Here is a 27,888-nt window from a genome sequence, read left to right on the forward strand (position 1 = left end):
GTAAACTTCAGGCTATCACAGTCATTTTGGTATATGACTCAGCTTGTTGCAATATGGTGTCCACGTTACCCCTTGAAATAATGGCCTTCTGAGCTGAAAGTCACCCTACTACTATATAATATAGAGATAAATTATATATATAATAGATAGATATCTATATAGATAGATAGATCTATATAGAGATATATATCTCTATTATATATATAGAGATATCTATCTCCTTCTCTCTCTCTCTCTATCTCTGATCTCTATTCCATAAGAGGGAGAAGAGAGATAAGCTCATCTCTCTCTTATTAAGATCTCTCTCTATTCTCTATATATATATATAAATAATAATAAATAAATATATATATATATATTTACCATATATATATGAAATATACTATTACACATTAAAAGGGACCTTTTCATAGATTTTGCATGTATTGAAGTTTTTCATTAAATGCTTTATATTGATAAATGTACACAGCGGATCCTAAAAAGCACAGTACAAAAAAACAAGAATAAAATTCTAAAGACAGAAAAAAGTAACCCTCAACGGGGTTCGAACCACTTACTCCTGGAGTAAAAGACTGTCGCTTAGACCACTTGAACATCCGTTCTCATACAATTAGCGGTGTAATTTATACTTTATATAATCAATACTCGTAGTATTACAAAAATATATACACCAACAGAACTCTCCAAATTATTCAATCGTTTCGCGTTGCAACGCTTTATAATTTTCAGTTTTTAAAATCGTAAAGGATGCATATAATGGATATTTTAGAGCATGGTAAATATTCAGTATTACAGTTTCCTAAAAAATATCATAACTACAATGGAAATTTGCGAATCGGAAACATTTTTCTTTTAATTTTGCCAATTAACCAAGACGTGAAACGACACCTTTAAATGAATGGTATGTAGTTTACATCGACAAACAATAAACAGTGTGTGCATTTCAGAAATAATAGTTTTGTCAAAAAATGCAATCCAAATTTATCAAATATAGCAAGTGATTGCCATAAAATGTACATTATACTATCACGTCGGAATAAATTTCGAGCGCGCTGTCTTTGGACAGCTCTTTTTAATCTTACTAAATATTCTAGAAGGATTCTTATTGCATTGGATAGTCCGCTTTAAGTTGCATCTGCCAATCATATATATACCAGCAAACTTCGAATCTCACAATTTTAGCTCGTTCGCAACAGTTAGGATGGTCGGCAGTTAACAGTAATTAAAGTGATATTATGGGCATCTACCAGTTTATAGGTGTCTATCGCAACCGTTGTTTAGTTTTGGTGTTTTCACTTCATATACAATTATACTTGTTAATGCAGCACCAACATACTAAAACAATATCCCGTAAAGAGAAAAACTATGCATTTGAATATTAACCGTACTTTCGTTTGACAACTGATAATGCATGTACGATGTGAACGTAAATTTAGTTTTAGTGCAGATTCGTTCAAACGAAAAAAGGACACTATTTTATTTTACGGATCATTTCGGGTTAGAGGGCTCACCAGTCATGTAAACTATCGAATATAATATATATTTTGTATAAACAACTGGAAGCAAGATGAGTTCCAGTAGTTGGTCAGTAAACCATATTTAAACTAACTCTGTTGACCTGTTTATTATTTTCAGCTCAATTCAACAATGAAAAATGCCCATAATATCACTTTAACATCTTCGAAAAAACGTGTATGTATCCAAACGCTAAAATGAGTTTATTTACTCTAAACGGTCTGACGGATATTTGCAATTTGAACCAAACAAAAGCAAACACAGTGTCGTTTTGTACTTATTGTTATTCATGTTTCATGTTCAAAAATAGTGAATGGGTAGTTTAAAGAAAAACAATAGGTTCAAGATGCCAGCAAGAGAGTATTCGTTATTTCATCGATAAATATATTTATACCCATTAAAAACGAAGTATGATGCGTTTCATGTGAATACACACATTAATAAGTATTGGAAAGGAAATGATATCAAGCTATCAAAAGGACCAACAAAGCTACAGTAGACCATACCCCCTTTATACAGTTTGTCTGCGGGGATGTTGCAAGGAACATATTGGAAGTATATTTTAGTGCTTTCATAACTTCGACAATTACTAAATATACCGTAATTACTCAAGGTTTTCGGACACTTAAAAAGTCACTTTTTTCGAGTCCGAATATTTAGATACGAACAATATTTATAAAATACCGTGTGTCCGAAAAGTAATGGACAAAAATTAAGGTGTCTGAAATTTATAATTATATTGAAATAAAATCAATATATGAATGTACAATAATTGTTCTGTGATTTACTTTTCTCTTTCTGCTCTAGAAAATAAATAAACTTCCCAGCTTTGCTAACCCATGCTTGAAATGATTTAGAACAAACAAGTAAAAACAAAAAACATTCTGCTTCTTTAATAGGACTACGATGTTACAAATGCTGTTGGTCCAATCCATTACTTTCTAACGGTATATGTGGTTATTTGCCCAATTACGCTAATGTAATGGTCCATTGCCCTCAGGCATGCATCTGCGAGGTTTTAAGACCTTAATCCGGTTGTAAATATCAATGATCGAAGTGAAACGAGATAGGCGTAAACAGGGACGAAGTCTGTAGAATAGCGCGTTAAATATACTGTCCGAAAATTAAGAGACATTAATTATGGACGACAACACGTATGCCCGAAAACATGATTAAAATGGTTAAACACTTTGTTTGCAGTAGTTGTTCTGACCGCTGCGGTGGACTATGTAGCAGAGTACGAAAGCCCTACGTACTTCATCCCTCAGCCCAACAACTTAACCTACCGGGCGCGATCGACTGCCATTCTGACCTGTACTGTCAAGAACTTAGGAAAGAAATTCGTAAGATTCACATGTTTGATCAGCATGCGATTTGTTATGTAGCAATGGTGCGAATGAAGTGTAAAATAAACGAATTTGATAACTTTTGTCATTCAACTAAACATTTCATATATGCAGATACACAGTATAAAGAGTAAAAAGGGGACACGTGCTTTAAATATAACAATCTAAGAACATTAGGTAACTCTAAATACATTGTCAGGAGAGCGGTTTGTGTTAATCTGCAGTTATCTTTTTATAATTGTCAAGTAGGACATACGATATGCCGCGTGCGTTATTAACTTATATTTAAATGTTATTGAACAGTTTACTGTGCCCCTATGTCAACAGTATATTTAATGATTCGTCTTTAACTCTAGATAAGACAATGCATAATGTTCAATAATATATAAAACAATATAATGTAGTATTGCATAACAAGAGGAAAAAACACACTTGGCATTTATTCATCCATAATTATCAGATCAATTTCTGGTAAATAAGAACGAGGATAATGTAAAATGATTTATGCACAGAACACTCCCGGTCTTAGTAAAACATGAGCCAATTCAATCAACATTATTATTAAATTTGAGAACACTTATATAGACCGGTTTAGCAAGAGATCGATGAGAAAGGCTGAATTAGGCACACAAAGACAATAACTTTTAAACTAGATTTATTAATATGCTCCGGAACGGGATCCAGTTATATAAACTTAAGAATTACGTTTGAACTTCGCTCGTTTGTTTTCTAGTTTTGTAATATTATTTGGTTAGATTCTAGGCACAGTTTATTGTCTACACGTTTCAATAATATTAACTTCAATCTTGCATGTTTGACCTATGCAATTGAAACAGCTACTATTACGGACACTTTTTTACAGAATCACTTTTGATGCTTCAGCATAAGATAAATAATACTAGGTAATTTACTATTCTTTTTGTATGAAAACACAGCTAACATACTGTATTGGATGGGCCAATATGCGCGTCCAATGCGAACTAGCAAGCTTTGCTCGAATACCGATATATCACAGTTGTGTACACAGCGCTGTCCGTTGAACTTTTCATCACATATTATTTCACTTATTAGAGTTTTTGAAGTTTAAAACAATTCAATATCTTGAGTTAGAGAGGAACGGTATTTTCCAGATTGTTTGGCGCAAGACGGCCGAGCCGCACCCTATATCAGTAGGGAACATGATGTATGCACCAGATACACGATACGAAGTGGCTTTTGCACCTGACCGACGGGAGTTCAATTTGGTAATACGAGCGGTGTCTCAAAATGACGCGGGTGTATACGAATGTCAGGTCAGCTCAAGGGATAAACTCGTAAGGCACGTATTGCTGCGGATAGAAGGTATATATATATCTTTTAAATTATGATCCATTCTCATTTTTATGTTGTTACATTGGAAAAAAATAGTATTACGCAGTCTTATCATTGTTCATTTAAATAGACGTACTACTACTATATTAATAAAAATGCATTAAACTGTCTAAGGTTATTTTAATGTGTGTCATCAAGCTTTAACATGTTTTATGTTTGTGTTTTATTTTGTAGAAACATCGGGCACCTTGGAATCACAGTCACACATATTGAGAAAATCAAACGGTACAAAATACCAACTTTCATACGCACGATGAAATCAAGATTTGAGAAATAAGTTAAATACCGTAGAAGTATGGATTCATGTCAGGAAACAAAACGTAATACATATTATAAGCGGATTGCATAGTAAGAATGCACATAACAAACGTGTATACATTTACTAAGATACTGTTTATACATAACCTATATAAAATAGTCAATATTTTTAAAATAGAACTTATTTTCTCTTGTTTTCTACATCTTAATAAAAAAAAACAGTATATTATAATAATGTTTCTCTCCTGCTAACCAGCTGAAGTTTGACTTCGTGTATGTTCATATTAAAGCAACTTCAATTGTTTTTAACAGTTTATGAGCAAATGTGCAATAGACTGTGGTGGTCACTTCTTTTTTTCAGCCCTAGTTTCGAAAGCTGTGACTCATGTAATTGTGTATATAAGCTGACAACAATAGCTTGGACGGGTTAAAATGATGGATTTCATCTTTACATTCCATGATTCGCATGAACACATTCATGCATAACTATATATTAATGTTTTCATAGCCATACATTATCTAATATACAACATTAATGTTATTTGTTTGTACAGCAAATATGTTTAATTATTGTAAAAAGTTTTAAAGCAGTATGTTTTATATATTTGTCTTTGTGATAATTTATTTAAAACTGTATTTGTCACAGATTTTATGATGGCCTTACAATTTGTATAAAATTTGTATAACTATGACATTTTCCGGAAACAAACCTTCGATGCTTTGGAAATTACATAACATAATTAAATACACGTTTGTTATGGTTATCAAATGCTTCTCGGTTTCTAAAACAGATTGACATTTACATTTTGATGATGCTTTGTTTGAATGTTTCGATTGCGTTTATGTTTGGCATCGTGCATCTGAATACCACATACTGTTTTGACTTTAATTTGCATTTTAATAAACTTAAAAACACGTTTAAATGCAAACGTTCTCTGTGTATGAATTTTGATCACGTGCTTATGATTATAAATATAAATATATAAATATATTGGCTATGAATATAATCTTCACAATTTTATAAGCAATTAACCTTTTGATTTAAATAAACCAAAATTAAATACGAGTAAGAGTGTTATGTCATATCTGAAATTAGTATTTTGTAAGTTGAATATAGAGTACAAAGACGAATAACTATGCCGTTTCTCATTAATGTCAACTTTTGAATGGTATAATTAAATTACAACAGCGTTTATTACGCAAATAATTTCTCATTCAAAGAAAAACCTACATATGTTGAATACTGTTTTTGTAAGTTTAACAGGACGTAATTAAACGGCATATTCTTTGCTATGTGTATAACAAGAGATGAACCACATGAACCAATACGGACCCATCGTGTTTACGCATGTCGCATAAAATTTAAACATTCCGATACAGGCAAAAAATGTTATCGTTTTCCTTTTCAAATGAGAGGCATTTTACACGGTGATTGGGCGATTACCATAACTATTCCGCTCACCGTCGAAATTTTATACTTCTGACAAAAGCTCCGTATCCTTCTGACGAAAAAAAAACAACATAGCGGACGAAGCAATATCAGGTAACCGGGTGACAAAATATTTAACCATAAGTCACTGCAAAATGATTGCCACTTGCGAAGCACTCCATCGATTTTCTGAACCAATATGTCGTCTATTTAAAAGTTTACCAGTCGTGAAATATTAAGCATGACTTTGAAAAAGTGTTTACAAAAAGGTTGTGTCGCGCTCGACATCATTCGTACTTGTGATGAAAATGTAATAATCAGATGATTGTCGATATGTCAGACCAGATGTTACAGACTTAAATCATTGTATATATAAAAAGAACATGCCCTAAGAACATGTTTGTTTCAATATCTGTTAAAGGCCTATTTTTTATGAAAACAGACATCACTTTAATAAATATCGATGCACGGCGCAACACTGATTATAAACACCGTATTTATATTCCGTGTCACTGAAATTCGTGGCACCGCTAAATTCTGCACATGGTTTTAAATGATGTGCTAGAACGAGCCATCGTGAGCAGAATATAATTATGATAATCTTCCATTTATCAAAGTTACATGTCCCAGAATTGAAATCGAAAATGATGGCAAGCTTGCACCGAAAAGGTTCACCGGGATCGATTGTCTTGCTTTCCAGTACGTGGAGGGAACATGTTTGAGTCTAATGTTTCAATTTATCTGTTGTTGTGGTAAAAAACAATCATTATTGATAAAAAAAAATTTCAGATTCATAATCCGTATCAATATTAGAAGAAAGTTGTTCAGCTACGATTATGGAAAGTTATAAGCAAATGTTGGTGTAAACATAACCGAAGGAAATAATAAAATTAGTTATGTATAGAGTGTACAAAGTGATGTTGCGTTGGTTAAATTTACTGAAATATGAATTTGGTATTTGTGGCAAAAAACAAAGATATATACCAAAGATGCTCTCGACTACTTATATCAGAAACACAGGGGTAACAATTATAAAAAAACAACTTTTTTAGTCTGTCTATAGAAGCTTGTGAGTGCTTTTCTCCATAGATAAGACATTACAGCGCTGTCCGTTTTAACGCGTTGCAAAGGTTCGAATCATGTAAAATAAAATATTATATACTTCGTTCGATGGAATATCATTTTATTACCAATTTAACTTCTCTTCTCGTTTTTTTCATTTATTTCTGGAATCGCAAAAATGTTTTCGGCCATGGTTTTGACAGAATGATATGGAGCATTTGTCAGAAGTATAAAATTTTGACGGTGAGCGGAATTATTGTGGTAATCGCCATATCACCGTGTTTTATGTGTGCGTGGTTTTAAAATGCAGACGGCGCATTCTAACTGAAGTGCAATACTCGGGTATTGTGTTTCTTTTGTTTGCGTAGTTTGGTGCACATTTCCAGCAATACGTTTGTCTTGCGGACTAGTGACATAATATTTGAGTACTACTATTATATTTTATTTAAAACACATTACATTTTAATTGTACCGAAAACATATTGTATACCATACTAACATTCATAACAGACATGTTAAGGTACACATCGTGTCCTACATGGGTGACACATAGGTAGGTGAAGGAATCGTTTCCTAATTGTGCCATTAATTCCTTGCTCTTTGATTACTAACATTATGATGTTTTGCGGTTTTGGCTACTTTTAAATAAGATATTTGTGTATATCATGAATTCTATGAATCAACAACTGTAAGTGTACCGATTATGTACACAATATTACAGTGCAAACATTAAAGTCCAAACAATTAACACACCTTATGACATAACTAATTTGAGTTCATGTTATATCGGGTTATAATTTATATCGTTGACACACGGTTTAAATTTGCGCAATTAGTATTCAAATCAATATAAAATATCATTTTCCAATAAGCACCGAAATGAGCAATTTTTTTCGCAACAATTTAAGCATCGTGCCATATGGAAATATATACTACAGTCAATTAGTAATTGACTGTTGCCTTATGTTTATTCACTCTCTCTTCTTCCGACATGAAAGACATGGCATTCAAGAAAGTCAGACTGTCGATGATCCCAAGCTATAAGAAAATCTGGAAAGACGATTTTATCAGTAGGTTAGTTTGGAATATCAAAGGAATATCATTCAACCAATCACATCAGTAGTCGTTTGTTGAAAAATCGCAGTAGTGTCAGAAACAATGTTAAAATAATTTGACATATTTAATAACTTATGTGGATTATAAATTTGGTTGAAAACATGTTTAAGAGTCATTTTCTGGCTATTAATATAGTATTTTCAAGAATTTTAAAGTAGAACAACGTGTATATGATATTAAAGGGATCATTAGGCTCCCCTCTGATATATTTTGTTTGTAAAAATATCGGCTCATATCTAGTGATTTAACACTATCATCAAAAGACATCGCGCCGCTTTATAGCTTGTAGTCTCACTGTTTGAATTTCAACATACCTTTGAAACGGTTAATGTTAAGTAGAGTCGTAAAAATATAGTAAACTGTCTTGTTAAGTATGAAGCGAGCTCACGTCCTCAATTCGGTTTGAAATGTTTGCCAACTGTAAACAAGGCCTGTAATTTAATGAAGATTTGTATCAACATCGATACCGCGAATTTACATAGTAAAATCTAATAAGTTTCGAAAACAACATTTTAGATACACAATGCTACTCTAATAAAAAAACGACTTAGTGTATTGATGATTACTAATAACACAACACTATATTAATAGGAATTTATTCAAACAGCCCAGTCTTTAAGATTCTGCTCAGAAGGCGATTAAGAGTCTTCGTTAAAAAATATGTACTTATATTAAATACGAAGTCATAATAGTAAATCCCCTCACGTTTTAATTACATGTCATGAAGATGACTTTGACCTCTTTCCGCCTATAGTTATGTAGGTTATTGCGCAGACGTTGAATTCAATGCATGCATGCTAATTTTGGAAATGCAAATTCACAACAATGTTTTAATACCTACGAGTAACTGTCGCTTACCCGCGGTTTGCATAACAACTTAAATAATTTGTAGAAACAACGTTGTTAATATACTAGAACTAAAGATAATATCGAACACTATAACTTTTTGATGGTCATACAAAGAATGGTGTATCATTTACATAATCAAATAATAATTTATTGAAACATTGCACCAACATCGGCGAAATTTCAATTTGCAATTTCGTAGCACCTGGCTAATGTCGATTAAAAACCGTATAAATGCCATTCTAGCTCCTTTCCTGGTCTCCGTTTGGTTATGTTAAATAAATGGCAAACTTATGTTTATGAACATTATGTGCATATTAATTTTATTTATATATAATTGTGGTTGAAATTTATTTCGAAATTATTTATGTGTGTGTCCTTTATTAAACACTCTTGTATGTTATGTTAAATCTGTAATTTTGAACACAAAATCATATATTTTTGATAAAAAGTATCGTGACTAAGTAGTATCATTGTATATGAACATTCATCTGCGTATTAAGAATAAACTGTGTGCATTTAGCGTAACATATGCTATTATTGAATGTCTTAAAACTTCACTTAACAGTACGCTTTCAAGAACATTTAATGTCCATGTTTTACTTTTTTTCTTAGGGTGATCGAAGAAAATATGGCCTAACTAAGAGATTATTCTTAAGTAGACACTAAACAGTCAGGGTTCCGAGAATCATTTATCATTGGGCCATCTCTTAATATTTAAGGCAAGCTGTGTGTATCTATTTTATCGCCGTTGTCGCTTTAAAGGATATTAATGAGTTGCTGTTGATTTCCCAACCCATAAAATCATAAATACGTACATATATTAATCAATAGTGGAATAGTAAGGGAGGGTGTCTTCCATTTTTACTTTTTATTGACAGTCGGCGATTTGTCATAAACAAATCAAAATCAACAAGTACATCATCGCCGATCGACAGATGCTGTACTTTTTTATGTCAAAGCAATAAATGATAAAGGAGTTTGTAATTTTGGTAAGCTATTTTTGCACGATTTTACTTGATTTTACTACAGAGGTTGGCAATGTGATGTGTTTAATACATACTGGGTACTAAATTAAAATACGATATATGATTTAAACGCGATGTAAATTTACTTAAATACTTTTTACATCTAGCTTTTTTACAGTTTCGTCAACAAAGTAACGTTCTAGATAGTTTTCTGTATAAGATATAAGTGTTATAAAGATTGCGTGATCTTTTAGTCCACAAAATCATATATATTCAAATCTTGAGACTTGAATGAAAGCTTCCTGGACATTCAACCATCAGAATGTCTACAGGATATATCACAACCAATATCTGTCAATATCGGGTTTTACATGTTTTTGTGTCAGAAATTATTCTGTCTGAACATAAATATACGAAAAATGAAGGCATATTTTGACGTCTGTGCAACCTTACCGGAATTCCGGAACAACATATTTCCCTAGACTCGTTTAACATAGAGAAATGGTAATGATATATAGCAAACACATCTTTAAAATCGATATTCAATTATTCAATGTAAGGCTTACAGCATGCTAGACGTTCGACATAGGACACGCCATGATTCCGGAGGTTACGCTTTTGTCCTCAATGGTTCACTGGTTGTAGTAAAAGGATTATATGGCATTGATATTACGAATGCATAGTCAATATGATATGAAGTTATTTGTCAATGTCTTGTGGCATCCGTCAAATCTTAAATGCATTTTTGTATTTTGTTATTTTATTTTATTAAAATAATCAAACCTTTGTTCAAACTGTGTTTAACATAATTTCGTTGCAAGAACGATATGAATATTGACAAAAAGATTTTTTTAAACTGAAAATATGCAATCGACATTGGCGGGTCTTCTTAACATGAATGTTTATTTTAATGACTTCGACATCCTTGTTTGTATACACTTACGACCCAGATATACTATTTTTAACGATTCTCGAAAATCTTAAATGCAATTTATAACATTGAAAGCAAAGATGATAAACGTTGCTTTTAACAACTGTTGTCACTGTTAAAGTATCATACATGACATGAAAATAATAATATTTGTAAAATGTGGATTTAATATGTAACACAGTTATATTACTCAATAATTAATCGAGTACGTTCATTGGTGAATGTGTTGTATAATTTGCCACGAAGTCAAGACGTTTTAGGAACATTTCTTTATAATGTATCACACGGCTAAGACGGAATATAGATGTGAAAGATTCTGTATACACATGTTAAAATTGTAGCATACCGTGTTAAATATATCGATCAAGGAAGTAAATGGTTTCCACAACTCGGCATGGGTCATTTTAATACCCTTTATACCTTATTTAAACAATTTCTATCTTTCAAAGAATATTGATATTGATTATGTGTTAATTGTTTGAATGTGCAAGGTAACTTGAATCAAATAACATAGGGTTACATAACGAAAAATCTAAAAGATGTAAATGATCTACCTTAATTTGCTGGAATTGTTGCTTGCAGTATTTTTTAAATAGTTTAATTATTATTGTATAATTAGTATAATAGGTATAATCGAGCAAGACTAAAAAGTTAAAAAAAATCACCAAACTTTGTTTGCCAATGGTATCTATAACTAGCTAATGCGTTCCAAATGATGTCATGAAATTATTAGAACAAGACAAAATTACAGGTTTATTACCTGTTTCAACATAGATTCTGATAGGTTTTAGATGCAAAGCTAAGTCGAAGTGGGATTTTTATTGACGTTTTATTGACCTGAGAAACAAAAATTACTTGAATACACGGTCTAGCCGCACACTTACCTCTCGTATAAACATGCAATACATTTGGTGTGGTTTCAAGATAGGATTACTTGCAAGGTTATAAGCGTTCACATGTATTTTGTGTAACTGGTTGGAACATGTTGAAGCTAGAGTTTTGTATAACTACAGTGTAAATTATACCCCACCCCCAAAGTCTTGCCATAGTTGTGATATTTACGATATGTAGCCAATGTGTATACAGACTCATGCAAAGTTATGATACATTAATGGATAAGAGACATACGTCATTATACAACATTTGATAAACAAATGTGCGTATTTATTTTTTATATTTCGTTTAGTGAAAATTCAAACCGCTTCTATCAATGGAGAATCAGCTTTCGGCGTCTTCCTTGACCTTACTGCTAATGGCTATTCGACCTTGCTGCAAAAAAATCCCTTGCAAAAATAAACTCAGAGACTTTGAGCTAGATAGAATTTTTCGTATGCTTGATTGTTTATAAGTGGCTACGGACTATAATGTTTAATATATACATCCAAAATATCAACATCAAGCGTATGCAATTCTTTACGATCGCCTTTTTAATTTTTACGAAACGATGACATTGTATAGTTTTGATTATTCTAATGTTTATTTGTTTTCACGTCCTTTTATATGTTTCTGGAAATGTCACGTTTACTTACAGCCTTAAACGTATCATCATCGAATCGGTACAATTTAATAAAATCTTTTAAAGATGCCCACTGAACAACTGGACCTAAATTTAAAGATTGTTTCTCGAGATACGGAATATCGTTATTGTCATCGTGGTTACAAATTAAAATCCAGAGGGCGGCAATGCGATAGTGCGATAATACGATGGCGACAATGCGATAGTACGATGACGACAGTGCGACAATACGTTGGCGACAGTGCGATAGAAGGATTGCGAATATGCGATAATACGATGACGACAGTACGATAACGCGATAGTAAGATGGCGACAATGCGATAATACAATAAGACAGTGCGACAATACGATGACGACAGCGCGATAGTACAATGGCGACAATGTGCCAATGCGATAGTGCGATAGTTCGATGGCGACAATGCGATAATACGATGACGATAGTGCGACAATACGATGAAGACAGTACGATAACGCGATTGTACGATGGCGAAAATGCGATGATACGATAGCGACAGTACGATTTCACCATCGCATTGTCGCCATCGTACTATCGCAGTGTCGCCATCGTATTGTCGCACTGTCGTATTGTCGTCATCGTACTATCGCGTTGGCGCATTGTCGCCATCGTACTATCGCATTGTCGCCATCGTTCGTTCGAATTTTCGCCATCGTACTATCGCATTGTCGCCATCGTACTATCGCACTATCGCATTGTTGCCCTCTGGATTTTAATGTGTATCCCTGATGGCACTAACGGTATTCCGTATCGAGAGCCTTAGTCTTCAGTTTTCCCGCTGGCTGTACTGTTTGTAATTTTAAGTTATATGTCGTGAATATCGTTTTGCATCAGATCGCCTCACAACAAGTTGAATGATATACTATCAATTTTATGTTATGTTTTGTTTCTCCTTTTTATACATTTTTTTACCTAATACCGTTAATAAAAAAACCCAGTTTTATTTGTTAATGTTTAGACATTTATTTTAGTTTTCTTTATTTAATAAATGTTTAATTGAAGTAAACGACAGTGCTTAAGTGCATTTCAGTTATTCACTTATTCAACTTATTTTATCTGAATAATTTATCTCAATTACTTATTTTTTAATTAAAATAACATTAATGTCTACATTTGTTGTTTTTTTGTAAAAACAATGCTCAGTAAATATGTTGATTCTTATGAATGAGTTTATTCGTCTACATGCCCTACCTTTGTTTGATCTTTAAGTGGAAGTCAACACGGAAATTTGCAAAGTTCACAGTATCATTAGTTGTGAGGTGAAATATAATTTATATAACTTTAAACACTCGTTATATACCCTGAAATATGTACTGACTGTGGTATAATAACAAATTGTGACTTGGAATATATGTGCTTTTTGTTAATTTTTTTGTAAAAAATATGTCTTTTATATTTTTAAAAGTTTACAAGTTAACAAAAAAGAAGGCATTTTTATTTTCAAATTGATATTAAGCTTTATTTGTTTTGAATACATAACTTCAGTGATAACAGTTTTAATCAAGTCTAGTAATGTGTTTTTTACATGTTCTTGCTTTGTATATTCCATAACATAAAGGCGTGTGTGGGATCTAACAACAAGCACACCTGATTAGATTCTTGGGTATTTATATATAGTAAAATGAATATCGGGTTGTGCATACGTACACACACATTTATTTGAAAACAAAACACGCGCTTACGTATTGAAATAACGATTAAACATGATATGAAACTTCATCAGCATTTACACATTAACGGCATTTAGTATTCAAACATAACTTTTATCACAGCGCATTCTCAAACATCGAAGGACAATTAACTAAACGTTCCAAAGCCGCATATATTTAAACATAAGTTTCAGGATAACCATAATATGTTTCACGGTAAATCTTCATATACACGTGTCGATTTGATACACTTAAGCCATTTTGACCAAAGATTTTATTTCGCACAGGCTTAACAGAGACGACAATTTTCGCTTTCTTGGCATGTGTTTGTTTATACGAAGTCTCTTCTAAACGGACGTCTAGTCTATGCCCATATGATAATATCATGTCCAAGGTATGTGCTATCTTGAGTTGTTTGAAGTTAATAGGTTGAATGGCGCATTTCTGTCGAAATAAAATGCGGTTGATGGAATAATCTTTAACGTTACAAAATATGTTCCTTTCTTTTCAGATACTCGAACTGCATACGTTTGATACTGACTGATAAGGGACACACAAGTAAATTAATCATCTAGTTTAAGAGCATTGGATTTAATGACCGATTGGCATTATCCGAATAAATGTTGGCTTTTACTGCTTATCTGCACACACACACACACACACAAACACACACAGACACAGATGTTTTTAGTGCATATTCAACATATAAACATATCAGTTTTCACCAACCTTACTTGAATACTTCTGGGTTAATGCAGAATCCAGATTCTGGCGGACAGGTTGACATGTTGACACACAGACGGATCGAGGATGAACATATGGTCGCATCCGTTTGATTTTTCTATCATTTTATTAGTATTTGTGCAAATGGAGTAAAACTATTTTTACTTGATTCGCTAGTTATTTTAGTTTGAGACATCAATGCTTAGTTTTACAGTTCTTAATGTAAATTTCTGTCATCCGTGACATCCGAGGGTATAAATTCAGAATACGAGTTTTATTTGGCAAGGATGCTCTTTATTCATGTAATTTTAATTTTGATGACACTGCCATGTTTGTTTGATATTATGTTCGTCTAACAGTCGTTGTGTATAAAATTTCAAATATTAACTTTACATCTATGCAAATGTAAAGGTTAAAATTACTTCTGCAGTCCTTTAATAGTTATTTTACATTTGACATTGCTTCTATGAAAACAACTCACTTAAATAACATAAATCGTTAAAACGAATATGAAAGGAGCTTGACGTCGATTATGGTATTAATCTATGAAGATCGTTTAAAAATTCAATGTTATGTTTTGGGTATCGCCGTGGTTTATGTTTTTCAAATAATATGCTAGTAACTTAAGTTTAATATATGTTTGACATTACATAATACTATTCAAATGTGGAATAAAACAAACTCAAAATTACACTTCGTTTTAAACGAGTTTGCATCTGCCCTTAATTTAATTAAAAACACAACACACTAGTTGCTTGTTGATTGCTGCGCTTTCAAAACACATCCATATGAATATTTAATGATCAGTTCACGCCGCAAGCTACTACTGGCAATGCGGAAATCGATCGAAGCTATTCATGCAATTATGTATGGGTTTGTTTCTTAGGGCGTTAAACACACGTACTGTGCTCTTTAATGCCAGAACTTGCTTTTTTATAACTTGGGACTATCTGGTAAATATGATAAATTAAATATAAATGATTTACAATTTTAACAACACGAAACGTATTTCTTTATTAAAATTATTATTATAACACTATTTTATTTGGAAAAAGATTACAACTGACGCTATAATAAACTGTATAACTATAACATTAATGCATTAATAAATCATTACATTGTATAGTTAACGCTCTGCACTAAACCTATAGGGAATAATGTCATATATTTGATTCATTAACTAGCAAACACCTTTATTTATTGAGCACATGTAATGCGATCAATTACAGTGCAACTTAACTGTTTATACCAGTTTGTGAAATCGCGTCAGAAATATTCAATACCGGAAATTTTGCATTCTTGTTTGTTTTGATTTTGTAGAGCACAAGCGTCAGTTCGGGCGGAGGCGTTAAACCAGCTGATGTAAGTTGTTGTTGATTTCTTAAAGAAATAATACGTCGGCAATTCGTCGAAATCCGCACAATGAATGATTGATATCGATTGCGAGACAACATCAAATCTGTTACATTACTTACACTTTCTTTGAGCATAGGTATGCTGCAAATATGGCCACGCGAACATATTCAATAATTGTAACCAAAGCAACCAAAGTATATTTTCACCAGACCATTTTCGGAAAATCCTATTTTTGCGTTCTAATAACAAAGTATTTGATCAGAGCTGACCTTATTTTATAATTCTTCATACAATCGACATTTTCTTCTATCTTTCTATCTTTCATTGCTCATGTAGTAAAGTTCAGCAACAGATGGTATACTCTTTTAACTCGAATATTGATCAAATAAAAACTCGCTTCAAATCTTTCATCAGATTTCTCAATGCGCATCAATAATAATATCAGTTCTTAGTATTGTTGTCCGAATAAATATAATTTAATTGTAAATGGTATTTTACGAAATGTAATATTTGTCGTCTTTAATTCAGTTGGAAGTTTAGAAATTAATGGTTTGGGTACACATTTCCAACTCGATCAAACCTATTCCAATTTCAATAAAGATCATATGACTGATAGCCCAGAGTATATTAAAAATAAAGTTGACATTTAATTTCGTGGAGCTAGTGGCAAACACGGTAAAATAATAGTCTCATGTATAAATTATATTTGCTTGAAAAACATTTTTGAAACGTAAAAGGATTAACACTAAAACTATTGCGATCGAGTTGAGTGTCTTTTTTTATAAATTTGTCTTTGGAGGTTTATACTATATAAGTAAATATAATCCTGGATATTGACATTATGTTTATATCGTATGTTTTTGTCGTTTGGCATGCCTTAATTATTATAAATTTTTCCAACGCCAACTGCGAAATAACAATACAGAGAAAAATACGATGTACCCATGAAACATAGTTTACCATCATAAACATGTTTACGGTTTATGAATCGCTACGATATTCGTTTCGTTACGATTGACGTTGGCAGAAATGTGGGACTGCGGGGAGTTATTAACGTACAAGTTTTGACAAACAGTAATTTCGCACGTCTGTATTACCAAAGTTTTCATTCCACAAATGACAGGTGCAATCAGTGAATTGAAAGATCCGCGACGTGTGGAGAAACAAGCAGACATACAGGTATTGTGAACATAAAGCTTCGATGTTTAGCTTCACAAAATAACAGAGTAACGAGCATATTCGTTCGAGCGTTTTTTCTGATAAAGTTCAACATGAAAATGGTAACAACATTTCATCCCGATATTTCAGCTAAAATTATACGTAAAGTGTCGATATGAAATTAACTATTTTATCCGAAGGAACGACAACAAATGAACCACGTACTAGTCAAATAATCATAAAATAGTTGAAGAAACTTCCTTGTGTTTGCAACTGTTAAGGAAAAACCGAGACTAATACTCCTTTACAATGTTCTATGCATCATTCCTATTGATAATAAAATCCTTCGAAACAAAAGGAAACTGCAAAAATGCGTTTCCTTTTGCGATTGTAAATGGTGGCAATGGTAATTCAAAAACTTGAGTTAACAGGAGAAACAATAAAATACCAAAACTGGATAAAGTCTGAAAACACGACACTTGATCAAAACTCGAATTCAAAAGATATATAAGAAGATTAATACCCGATTTTTAGCAAATGTGAAAATCATACTTTGAAAACCGTTTGCGCAAACGTTTGACGTTGTCCTTACAATTGAAGTTATAGTGCATACGAGTACTCAACTCGATTGTTTCAATATACATGTACTGCTTTGTTGAATTTTCCATCTAAACTGACTTATGCCAACTACGAGAAGCGTTTTAAAAGTTGTGAATGTTGTGTCGAGCCGTTTGCTAAAAGCTCAATGTAGCAGTTACATTGGAAATTTGTATGCAACTCATGCTTGCGTTCGATCGAGCTTGTTTCAACTGTACATAGCTCGATAATTGTAAAAGAAGCTTTTTTTGTGAGGCTGTGCTTAATAATAGTTCAAGCACCAATGCAATGCCATTTCACTAGTACATGATTACTTTTATTAAATTAGATTTTACCGGTAGATCTATTTAAATTGTACTTTAATTCAGAGGCGATGTCGCCATTGTTGTGTGATGAAATAGTTTGAGAAACCAGGAATTTGATTCACCCTCTCAGCAACAGAAAGAAAAATAAATAATGAATGTCGTAATGGGCTGTTTGCCAATGCTCTACAACCATACATGTGAGGAGGCAATAATTATTCAATCCATTTGTCTTGGCATAAGATTTCATTACCTTCTTAATCATGTTTATATATGACATTAATTATAGTATTCTTACAACTATTATTGATACAGATGTCGTTCAACAGGATTTTTTTTTTTAAAGACTCCATCTAGTGTTAAACGTTTGAAGGAAAATTCAAATAATTTGTTCAGTGTAGAGTCAAGAAAATAAGTGTAGACAGAGTGCTCAGGGCTGAAAGACGAGGAAAAACAGGCAAATGCATTAAAACAAACACTATGCATGTATAAGACGAACGTTCAACGTTTCGTTCGTAGTAGTTTTGGTTGTCACCATTTCTGTTGCGATGCATTTTTCCTTATATAACCATACATTATCTGCTACTGTCTAACGTTTCAGAAAAACATAGTTTACACTATAACCGTAATATACTGTAGTAAAGTACTCTCGGCCATTATCCGTTGCATATTTAGTGCATGATTCGGTGAAAACAATAGATACATAAAATACTCGTTGTTCTACAAACTTATTTCATACATCATTAAAATGCTTTCAAAAGAATTAATTTACGTTTTCACAGGAACCTTGCTCAGAAATATGAATAACTTATACCAGTGTTTATATTGACAATGATATCTGAATTGTACTGGCATATTCACAGGTTGTGTGCTTTAAATGCTGAGCGGTGTTGATTCCCGCCTTGCGTCGATGATTTGTTCACTGAGCACGATCATCCAATTTGCATAGTAAATGTCTTAGTTGTTCCGTGAAATATAAAGCTTGTTAAAACTGTTAATTTCAAGCACACATTTGTTTCAAATATCTTCTTACCCACCATAAATCATTTTTGTATACTCCGGTACCGGCTCGCGTTTAAGCCGGTATCAAACAAATGCTTCCGGTATAATCCGTTTTGATAAGGCTCCTCTAAAACATCATTTCAACAGCGCTTTACCTTGACATTTTTCAGTTGTATACACCATAAGTTCATCAAATGAACTTTTCCATTAACCCTTATTATATAAGATGTACCCATTTAATGGAAGGTACCTGTACACACCGTTTGTAAGTTAACGATAATTAACTCAATGTACTGCGCACCCAAAATACTTGCAACCCAGCGGGCCACCCATTCAATATTCGTTTACCTTCCGATTTGATTAAGCATACATTCGTGTAGATTACTTAAACAATTACCACCGATCTCTCAGGCAATCAAGTAAAGATATTTATCTCCTTTTCGGTTGTCAAAAATAATACTTCTTTATAAACAGATTGCTTGTTACAAAATGAGCTGCCACTTAAGCCAGCCCAAATAAGAATATGTGAAAACCATTATGAAAACATATCCGCAGATAGTAATTCACTTATGCGAACTACACGTAACAGCTGTAATATTCAGAAACAAGAAGCAAATTGTGTTTTATTTGGTTTTACAACATCCCCTAACTGTATTTGTTTTGTTACTTTATACAGATTACTGTTGTCTGTTTCCAATGACCCCTCTGTCAAATATCCACTAACGGAAACAACTACATTCTGCAAATGAGCCATGGCAAAGGTTATTGTGAACGCTTTACGAGAATACCAGAGCCAATGAATTTTTTGTGCTATGAAGGTAGCGGCAGCTGGCGTTCACAATCGTTGAAAGAAGCGTTAAACGGATAATTAATTGTGTGACAACGTTGATTCTTCAGATAGCCGATTGGGCTTGGAAAATATAGGAGATGCGCTCCCTACATCTTTATCAAAATTTACAGGAATACTTATGGAAATAAAGTTTACGCAATTCAAAAATAGTGCTTTGATTCAGCAAACGTGACTTTGATGACTTTCTCAGGATTTCTGGTGAATGACAACGGAACATAACTGCAATGCATTACGATCATTATTCAATACAAGCGGGGCAGTTACTGTTAAAACGGAGTAAAATAAATGAGTTTTGGCTATAATAAACAAAAGGAATTTACCATGATATAATAAAGGTTGTTTCATATGATACACAATGTCAGACCAAAGCGCGTTGTTCATATGTGCGAAATTGTTTGGTTGAATTTTTAACAGTATGCGAGGGTTAACTCATTATGATATTAATAAATAATATACGCCAAAATTATTTCACCAGTACATCAGCAATCGTCTTTGTCTCGTGCCTTTTTGCAAATGTCGGTAAGTTGATTTAGTTTTTTTTGTACTAGTTGTACACATTGCATGTGTTGTTTGAGTTTATAATCTTTATCAAATATTGAAACTACATTGTGTTCGCTGCTCTTGTTTACAACTAAGGTCGTCATTCGAATGTGCATGCTCGACACCATACGTTAAATAAGAAAAAAAGTGCTGAAATGCAATTTAAACTGGAAACATTTCCGTCAAGTGTGTATTAATTTTGAATGTAATCACTAATTTGCTTTCTCCTATACATGTTTATATAGTTTTAAATTGCAAGCTATTTTTTGCCGGGTTTTAGATAATTTTTCATCATATAATGATGCTTAAATTTTATTTTATATATTTGATGATGTATGGGAATTGTAAGTTTTTCCTAAGCAAGGTGTTTCCTCCTGCACAGTGTCTGTCTCTTTCGACCAAGTTATATTACCAATTTGTGTAAAGATACATATTAGTACGCATATATTGTAATGTTTATATTATAATTTTGGTGTAATTTAATTGATCTTATTCACGTCTTTTTTGTTACGCATATTGTTTACTTCAGTACGTTGTACTATACATATATAAAATAGTCATTCAGGCAGGTATTATGCACTTTGTTATTTGATCGGCTTTAACGCATAGCCAGTGTTGCGAATATATACCATTAATTATCAATACCGTCAATGTAAGAAAATACTCAGTGAAGCAAAGGAATCAGCACACGTGTGCTTTGCCTTGAACTGTCGACATTTATATAGTCACTTAAACTTGAAGTAGCGTTAGCGAATTATAATTTAGGTAAATATTAATTTTTTGATTAGTTCAGAGTATGGAACTATTGTAAACCAATTAAATTATAGTATATATTGTAAATACTTAATACTGGAACAGCCTGCATAAACGTTTGCGTTTGCGTTCAATCATGACTTAAAATGATAAACGTATGAACTAAATTACCAGATACTTTACAATCGGTTTCATTTGTTCGGTATGCAAAGTCTGTATCGGCTTTAATGGATATGTTATTTAACGGAGATATATCTTCATTTAATGAACATTTACGAATAAAATAAACATTTTAGTGGTGTATATCTCAGTATCTTCATTTGTTTAAAGCTGTTATTTTAACTAGCCGACACAGTAATAATTTTCTAAATCATTTTCTTAATTTGCTCATACTAATAACTTATTTATAACATAATTTAACTAGATGTTGTTTTTTTGCATCTATGTCTTGTGTCCCAAAGAGCTTTATGACTCAAGAACGAATTTATAAAGAACAATAAACATATATAGGACCATACTGGATATTCGCAGTCACGAAACCTAAACGTGTTATGTGCTAAAATATATAATAACGGCAACGTCTATGTCAGAAGGTCGTTTTCTCAACGTTAAACTTGTTGTTATAGTCAATAAATCATTGATCAACGGAGCACATTTTCTATTGTAAAGTAAGTGCTTTCAATTTGCTTTATGTCAATCAGAGGATGGACACACTTATGCAACAACTTATGTCAAATACTGGGTATTGAGTACACTTTTTTCGTAGATTTTCGTCGGCATGCTTTCTATGAAGAACAAGTATACATCAAATCTAAAAATTGCTTACATTTACGTAATTATTTCCATTGTTGTGTTAATTATAAAATACTAATGCTGCTAGATAAGTATCACTCCCTATGCAAATGTAATTATTTTACAACATCTGCCTATTGATGTAAAAGTTTTTTATTCATACATTATTAAGGTGAATACTGCATTACCAAATGACTCATACAGCTTACTACAGTATGCATGCTATCGATCTAAGCCATTTTGCTATAACAGTAATATATTGTGAAGATGTTCCGTAGCACTTTAGAAAAATATGCAAGTCGTTTGATAGTCGCCAATATAGGGCTGCGTACATTTTCTCAATCACAATACGAACAATGGTACATTTCACGTCAAAAGCTCAAAAGATAAGCAATTCTTAAGACCAATAACATCTTTATTAAACAGTTAAAAAATATATGCCATCTTCCTTAGACTATATATGAACATAAAGAATTTTACATTAACATCAATAATTTAATTAAAACCCGTATTTAAAATATATATTGTTTGGAAGGAATCTATGTCTTTCGGAACATTGTTGTTCTATTTTAATATAAAGATAGTTCATGTCTGTGCGTAGCCAAACACCAAAAGACCAGTTCAATAACACATTACGCCATTTAGATATTTACGATACGAGCATATAGAGGTTGCCAGTATCATTATCTTTTAATCATCCATTCTTCGTTCGACATGAAAGGCATAACAAGTGAGGAAGTCAGATTGCTCAAGACCCCACACTATTCAGAAGCGAAGTTGATGGTTGAATCAAAGAGAACATCGATCAATACATCTAAACGTTTGTAGTGCAATTTTACCACTAAGATTGCGTAGTAAGATTCATAATCATAATCTAAAGTACTTTACAATCCACAATACGGTTTGTTTATAGTACGTTTTAACAGAAGTTTGGTGATTAATTGTAAGAATTAATTGTAAAAAAGCTTAGCAACACATGCAAACCATTATTATTGAAACGTTTGGCTCGTCGTGAGGTTTATTACTTTTGATAGATGATCGTTTATAATACATTCTTTAGCATACTAATCAATGTCAGCAATGTAGATCTGAAACCTGTATCAATACGCTTTAAAACTAAGTATTTGAATAGATCTTATAAATTAGTTGGAAATAATATCAAAATAAATATAATGTATTTTTTTTTCTTTTATTTATTTACCCGTTTAATTGGCGACAATTCACTAAACAATACAAATCTAACACTATTCGGACCTCACCTTTTGAATAGACAAAGACCGGTATATATGTCTTACAATATTTATCCCTAGTACATCAGTTTCCAAGTTAATCACATATTTATGTACTCATATGTCACTTTATGTTGTAATTCTAAAGGGATCAATATTTGATACAATAGAATACAATTACACAAATGTAGACGTTTAATAAGACTTATCAAAGAAATCAAGCTTTAAATACAGGAGACAAGTTATCTAATAAGCACTGATACTATACATTAAGTCAATTATACAGTACTAAAACATCGCTTCTCAGCTAAATCAATCATAAATATAAAAACACATGAGACAACTGCTGGACGATGACTTATGCATAAATTAGATTTTTCTTCAACAGGAATGGATCTCAGATCTCAACGTGTCACGACTGTTATTTTTTCTTTAGGTCCCGTACAAGGCTATCGCATACACATTTGAACAAAACCAAAAACAATTCTCTTAATTGTGTAAGAATTCTATTAAACCATTTGTAAATGTTTGCAATTAACATTACAATAAAAAAGCGTGTACGCACTGCATCATTTAAATAATATTGTGATTGTACGGATTGCAGAAGTCGTGGCGCCGAAGTAATCGATATAAATTGATATAAAAATCGCACTATAATAGTAAGGCGACGAAATCATTTTCGTTATATATGGTCCTTGTCATGAAGTAAATAATAATTGGCGTGATGATTGTTTAATTGTTCGTCAAGTTCATGTTTGCGCTAAATGATACTAAAACAACAAGATAAAGAATGTGATTCTCATATTTGTTTTCAGTTGTTTTGCTGACCGCTGCGGTGGACTATGTAGCTGATTACGACGGTCCTACGTACTTCATCCCTCAGCCCAACAACGTCACCTACCAAGCCGGAGCAACTGCCACCTTAACCTGCTCTGTCGAAAACTTAGGAAAGAAATTCGTAAGATTATTCATTCAAAACGAGGAGCGTTTCTTTTTATGTATGTTGAACCAATTCTTTTAGGCTCGTTTGCATTTCAGACTTATTTTCTGGCATGTAGCCAGGGACGATGCAGTACTTTGTTTGCCATATCGAAAAGATCTTGAGAACGCTCCGTGTTTTGGATTGAAGCAGATAATTATAGATAACCAGGCTGTCACCATATCTACTTCACCAACGCGACAAAGTTTGTGTGTAACGCAGTGTGTGATTTTGTATGTTGGCACCTTTCATAAAACGCTTATTCTTCTTTCTTTATTAACATTATCTAAGTGTCAACAAGCAAACATGCTACTCAAACAGATTTAAACAAACTAAGATAATTCGATCTAGCGTCGGCCCAATAGATAGATTGTATATAGACGATGCTTTGAATATAAAGAAGTGAAACTCAAGCTGCTGGAGCAGTATTGAATTCACATTATACATAATTAGTTGGTCCTTTATTTAAGGCAAGGCAAGCGACAAATTGCCAAAACAGCACAAAACAGCACAATACAAAAAAACATACATAACACATAAATGTATAAAGCTGGGGTCACCGCCTTGGAACGGTCAATGCAAAGCATTGGGGGGTTTTAACCGGTGTTTAAAACTTGTTTTAATTAACCAAATACTTAACGTGTGCAATTTACAGTTTATTGCATAAAGAAAACATCTATTTGAAAATGAAAACGAAACAGGATTTTTTATATTTAAACTCGGCACTTATGTACTCAAAATACGCCTGTACATCAATTTTCGGCTTAATAAAATAAGAGCAACATACACATGAATCTTGCTAAGACACTTATTTCGAGTATCATGTAATTTTCAGATCAAGTTACTCATTAAATTTATTTAACAAATTATAACCATTACTTTTTGTTTGAATAATTAATAACCCTGTCTACAAATATATGTCCGCATAAATGAAAGCATACGCATTGCAATAACACCATCCCCGCTTTAAAGCATTTCTTTGGAATACAATATATAGATATGGTAATTGAATAATATTCACTTTATGTTAAAAATATGATTGTTTTATCTTTCAGTTAATGTTAATCTCACAAGAAATACGTTTTATCCGCAATGGTTTTATTTCTTAATTATCTGGTAGTGTTAAAGATCATGCGCCAAGCCGGGTTCAACATTGTAAAGGCGTCTGCTATCACTATTTTTCAGTACTACCATGCTAGCACAAAACATGTGATTGGAATGCTCCGTGTTGATGTGATTTTACACAGAAACTAATAAATCCATTTTAAAAGCTTGTTAAGGATTGATATCTTGTATTTTTATTGTCGCTTGAAAGTCACGTGCACGAAGGAAGAGTAACGATGACGTTTGCAAAGTACACGATTTCTATTATAATTGGTAGCCATCTTTTCCTTTGATTTGATCTATAACTGCTCTCGCGATTACACGGATACATAAATACATAAAGCCTTTTACATACATAGAGCCAAGATGAAAATAATTGGTTTCATTTATTTTATTTTTTATTTAAAATAGTTTAATTGACGTATTGTTTTATTTTGTATAGGTTACACACGTTTCTTATTTGATCTGTGTATCAACGGTCATTCATATACATTTCATTCATAATATTGAACTAAATATGAAATGAGAAATTAGAAGGAGGTCTTTTGTCAAGTGATTCGTTATACGAATTGGGGCTTTCAAATTCCTCTTAACACTTGTTTTCAAATACAGATTTAAAGTGCAATATAACGTTTAAGTGCATCGATTTTTACAAACATTGCTGACGTGTTATCGCAAATTAAAAATCAACAACAATAAATTAAATATTTTTGGAAACCTTAGATCGACAGGCCTGTTTGAAATATATTAAAACACTGTAACTTTGTATAAATAAAATATTAAACGGACCGTCGACGTATATTAAATTACTTGAAAAAGTTGTTATATTTTCAGTATATTCGATAATACAATTTTACTGGGTATGTGTACCAGGTAACTACCATTAAACTATTTATAACGCAAGTAGATTGATCAGGCATGCAAATTGTGCATGCGTAGTGAATTATATATTTTTTATATATAAAATGATCAATCTACTTGCGACATTGATAGTGTGTATATCGTTATGTCACATATTTTCTCTGTGTGCTTTTGATTTCATTTCGCGAAATTGTAGAACTTTTCTTTTTTTCGTCAATCTGATTGACGGTCCCTTTAATACCAAAACGTGTTGTTCTTAGTGGAAGATCGTCGACAGCCGTTATGTTAAAAAAGTGACATGGGTTTTCTTCTTATGAAGGAAAAAGAATACTACATGCAAATGGGGTTAAATACGTGTTCATGAGTTGTTTGTATGTTGATCGATGATAAAGTAAAAACAGCATTACTGTTTTAACTTATGATCCTAGTGTCTATAAAATGGTAAAACACTAACATATTGTAAAATTAGATGTGACCTGAGTCTTAATTCACGTTTTTATAGTACATTTCATCTGTGCTAACATTAAACGGTCTTCTCCTACGTATACGTTCCCTTAAAAGGCAGCGAGCATACCACAATTCAATCACAAATCAATCATTTACAATGAAATGGTAAACTTTCACCGAAAAAAGAGTATTTCGAAAAAAACACAAACTTTTGACAACAAATCATCGTAGTATTGAACTCATGGAATAAGTGAAAACGACTTGATGCTCATTGTGACGATATGTTTTAATTATTGTCCCGAATGATCTAGAAAACTAACACCGAAAATCCCATTGTAGATGAAAGTCAATCGATAAGCGATCATGATAACATTCACCGATCCGTTTTAAATAACACGTTATGTAATTACAAAATGTTTTCAATAATCAAAACCATAGACACATACGCATAAAAAGTAAAATAAATAAAACAACGTTGCAAATACATTCAGTGACACTTGGAATATTTTTAAAATACAAGTAACATAAACAATACCAAGTTTGAAGTATAAATTCTGTGATGTGCACGAAAACTCATAATAACATAATAGCACATCAGCAAATTATTGAAAAACCTCCGAAACGTTGAGCGGTAATATAACAGTACGATGTCAATCGTCTGCCAGGAACATATCCTGTCTGCTTTCTTGTTTTGATATGTTTATTAGTGATTTCCCAGACAGCATTTTGTAATTGTCAGTGTGAATATTATGTTCTTTTTTTTATCATATGCTTTCACGTTATTTGAAAAATATTAACTCAAGATCACGTCTTTTCGAAGGTGTAATATAATCTTCAGTCGTTTATTCAGTCATTGTTATATCATTAGAACTTATGCCTATTAGAACAGAGCATTGCTATAAACTGTTTTACTACTATGTGTATGATTTTAATTTCAGATTGTTTGGCGAAAGACGGCCGAGCCGCATCCGATATCAGTAGGGAACATGATATATGCACCAGATACACGATACGAAGTGGCATTCGCGCCTGAGCGACGGGAGTTCAATTTGGGGATACGAGCGGTGACTCAAAATGACGCGGGTGTATACGAATGTCAAGTCAGCTCAAGAGATAAACTCGTAAGGCACATAATGCTGCGGATAGAAGGTATGGACTACGCTAGTGTATGA

General features: G+C 32.5%; 1 protein-coding gene across 1 annotated transcript; it reads left to right on the forward strand.

Moving 5' to 3' along the window:
* The first annotated feature begins 894 nt into the window (after positions 1–894).
* LOC127878718 (hemicentin-1-like) lies at positions 895–27,888 on the forward strand. The gene is made up of 5 exons (XM_052425249.1): positions 895–901; positions 2,716–2,858; positions 3,992–4,202; positions 24,141–24,283; positions 27,655–27,888. The coding sequence occupies exons 1-5, from the start codon at positions 895–897 to the stop codon at positions 27,886–27,888; spliced, it is 738 nt and encodes a 245-aa protein (XP_052281209.1).

This window comes from Dreissena polymorpha, chromosome 4 (genome assembly GCF_020536995.1).
Source record: "Dreissena polymorpha isolate Duluth1 chromosome 4, UMN_Dpol_1.0, whole genome shotgun sequence".
NCBI classification, from domain to species: Eukaryota; Metazoa; Mollusca; class Bivalvia; order Myida; family Dreissenidae; genus Dreissena; species Dreissena polymorpha.

Bases quoted from the DNA above. Each gene is read 5' to 3' on its own strand.
- LOC127878718 (XM_052425249.1), top strand. The intron at 2,859-3,991 runs GTAAGATTCACA...GGTATTTTCCAG, and splicing joins AGAACTTAGGAAAGAAATTC to ATTGTTTGGCGCAAGACGGC. The intron at 24,284-27,654 runs GTAAGATTATTC...TTTTAATTTCAG, and splicing joins AAAACTTAGGAAAGAAATTC to ATTGTTTGGCGAAAGACGGC.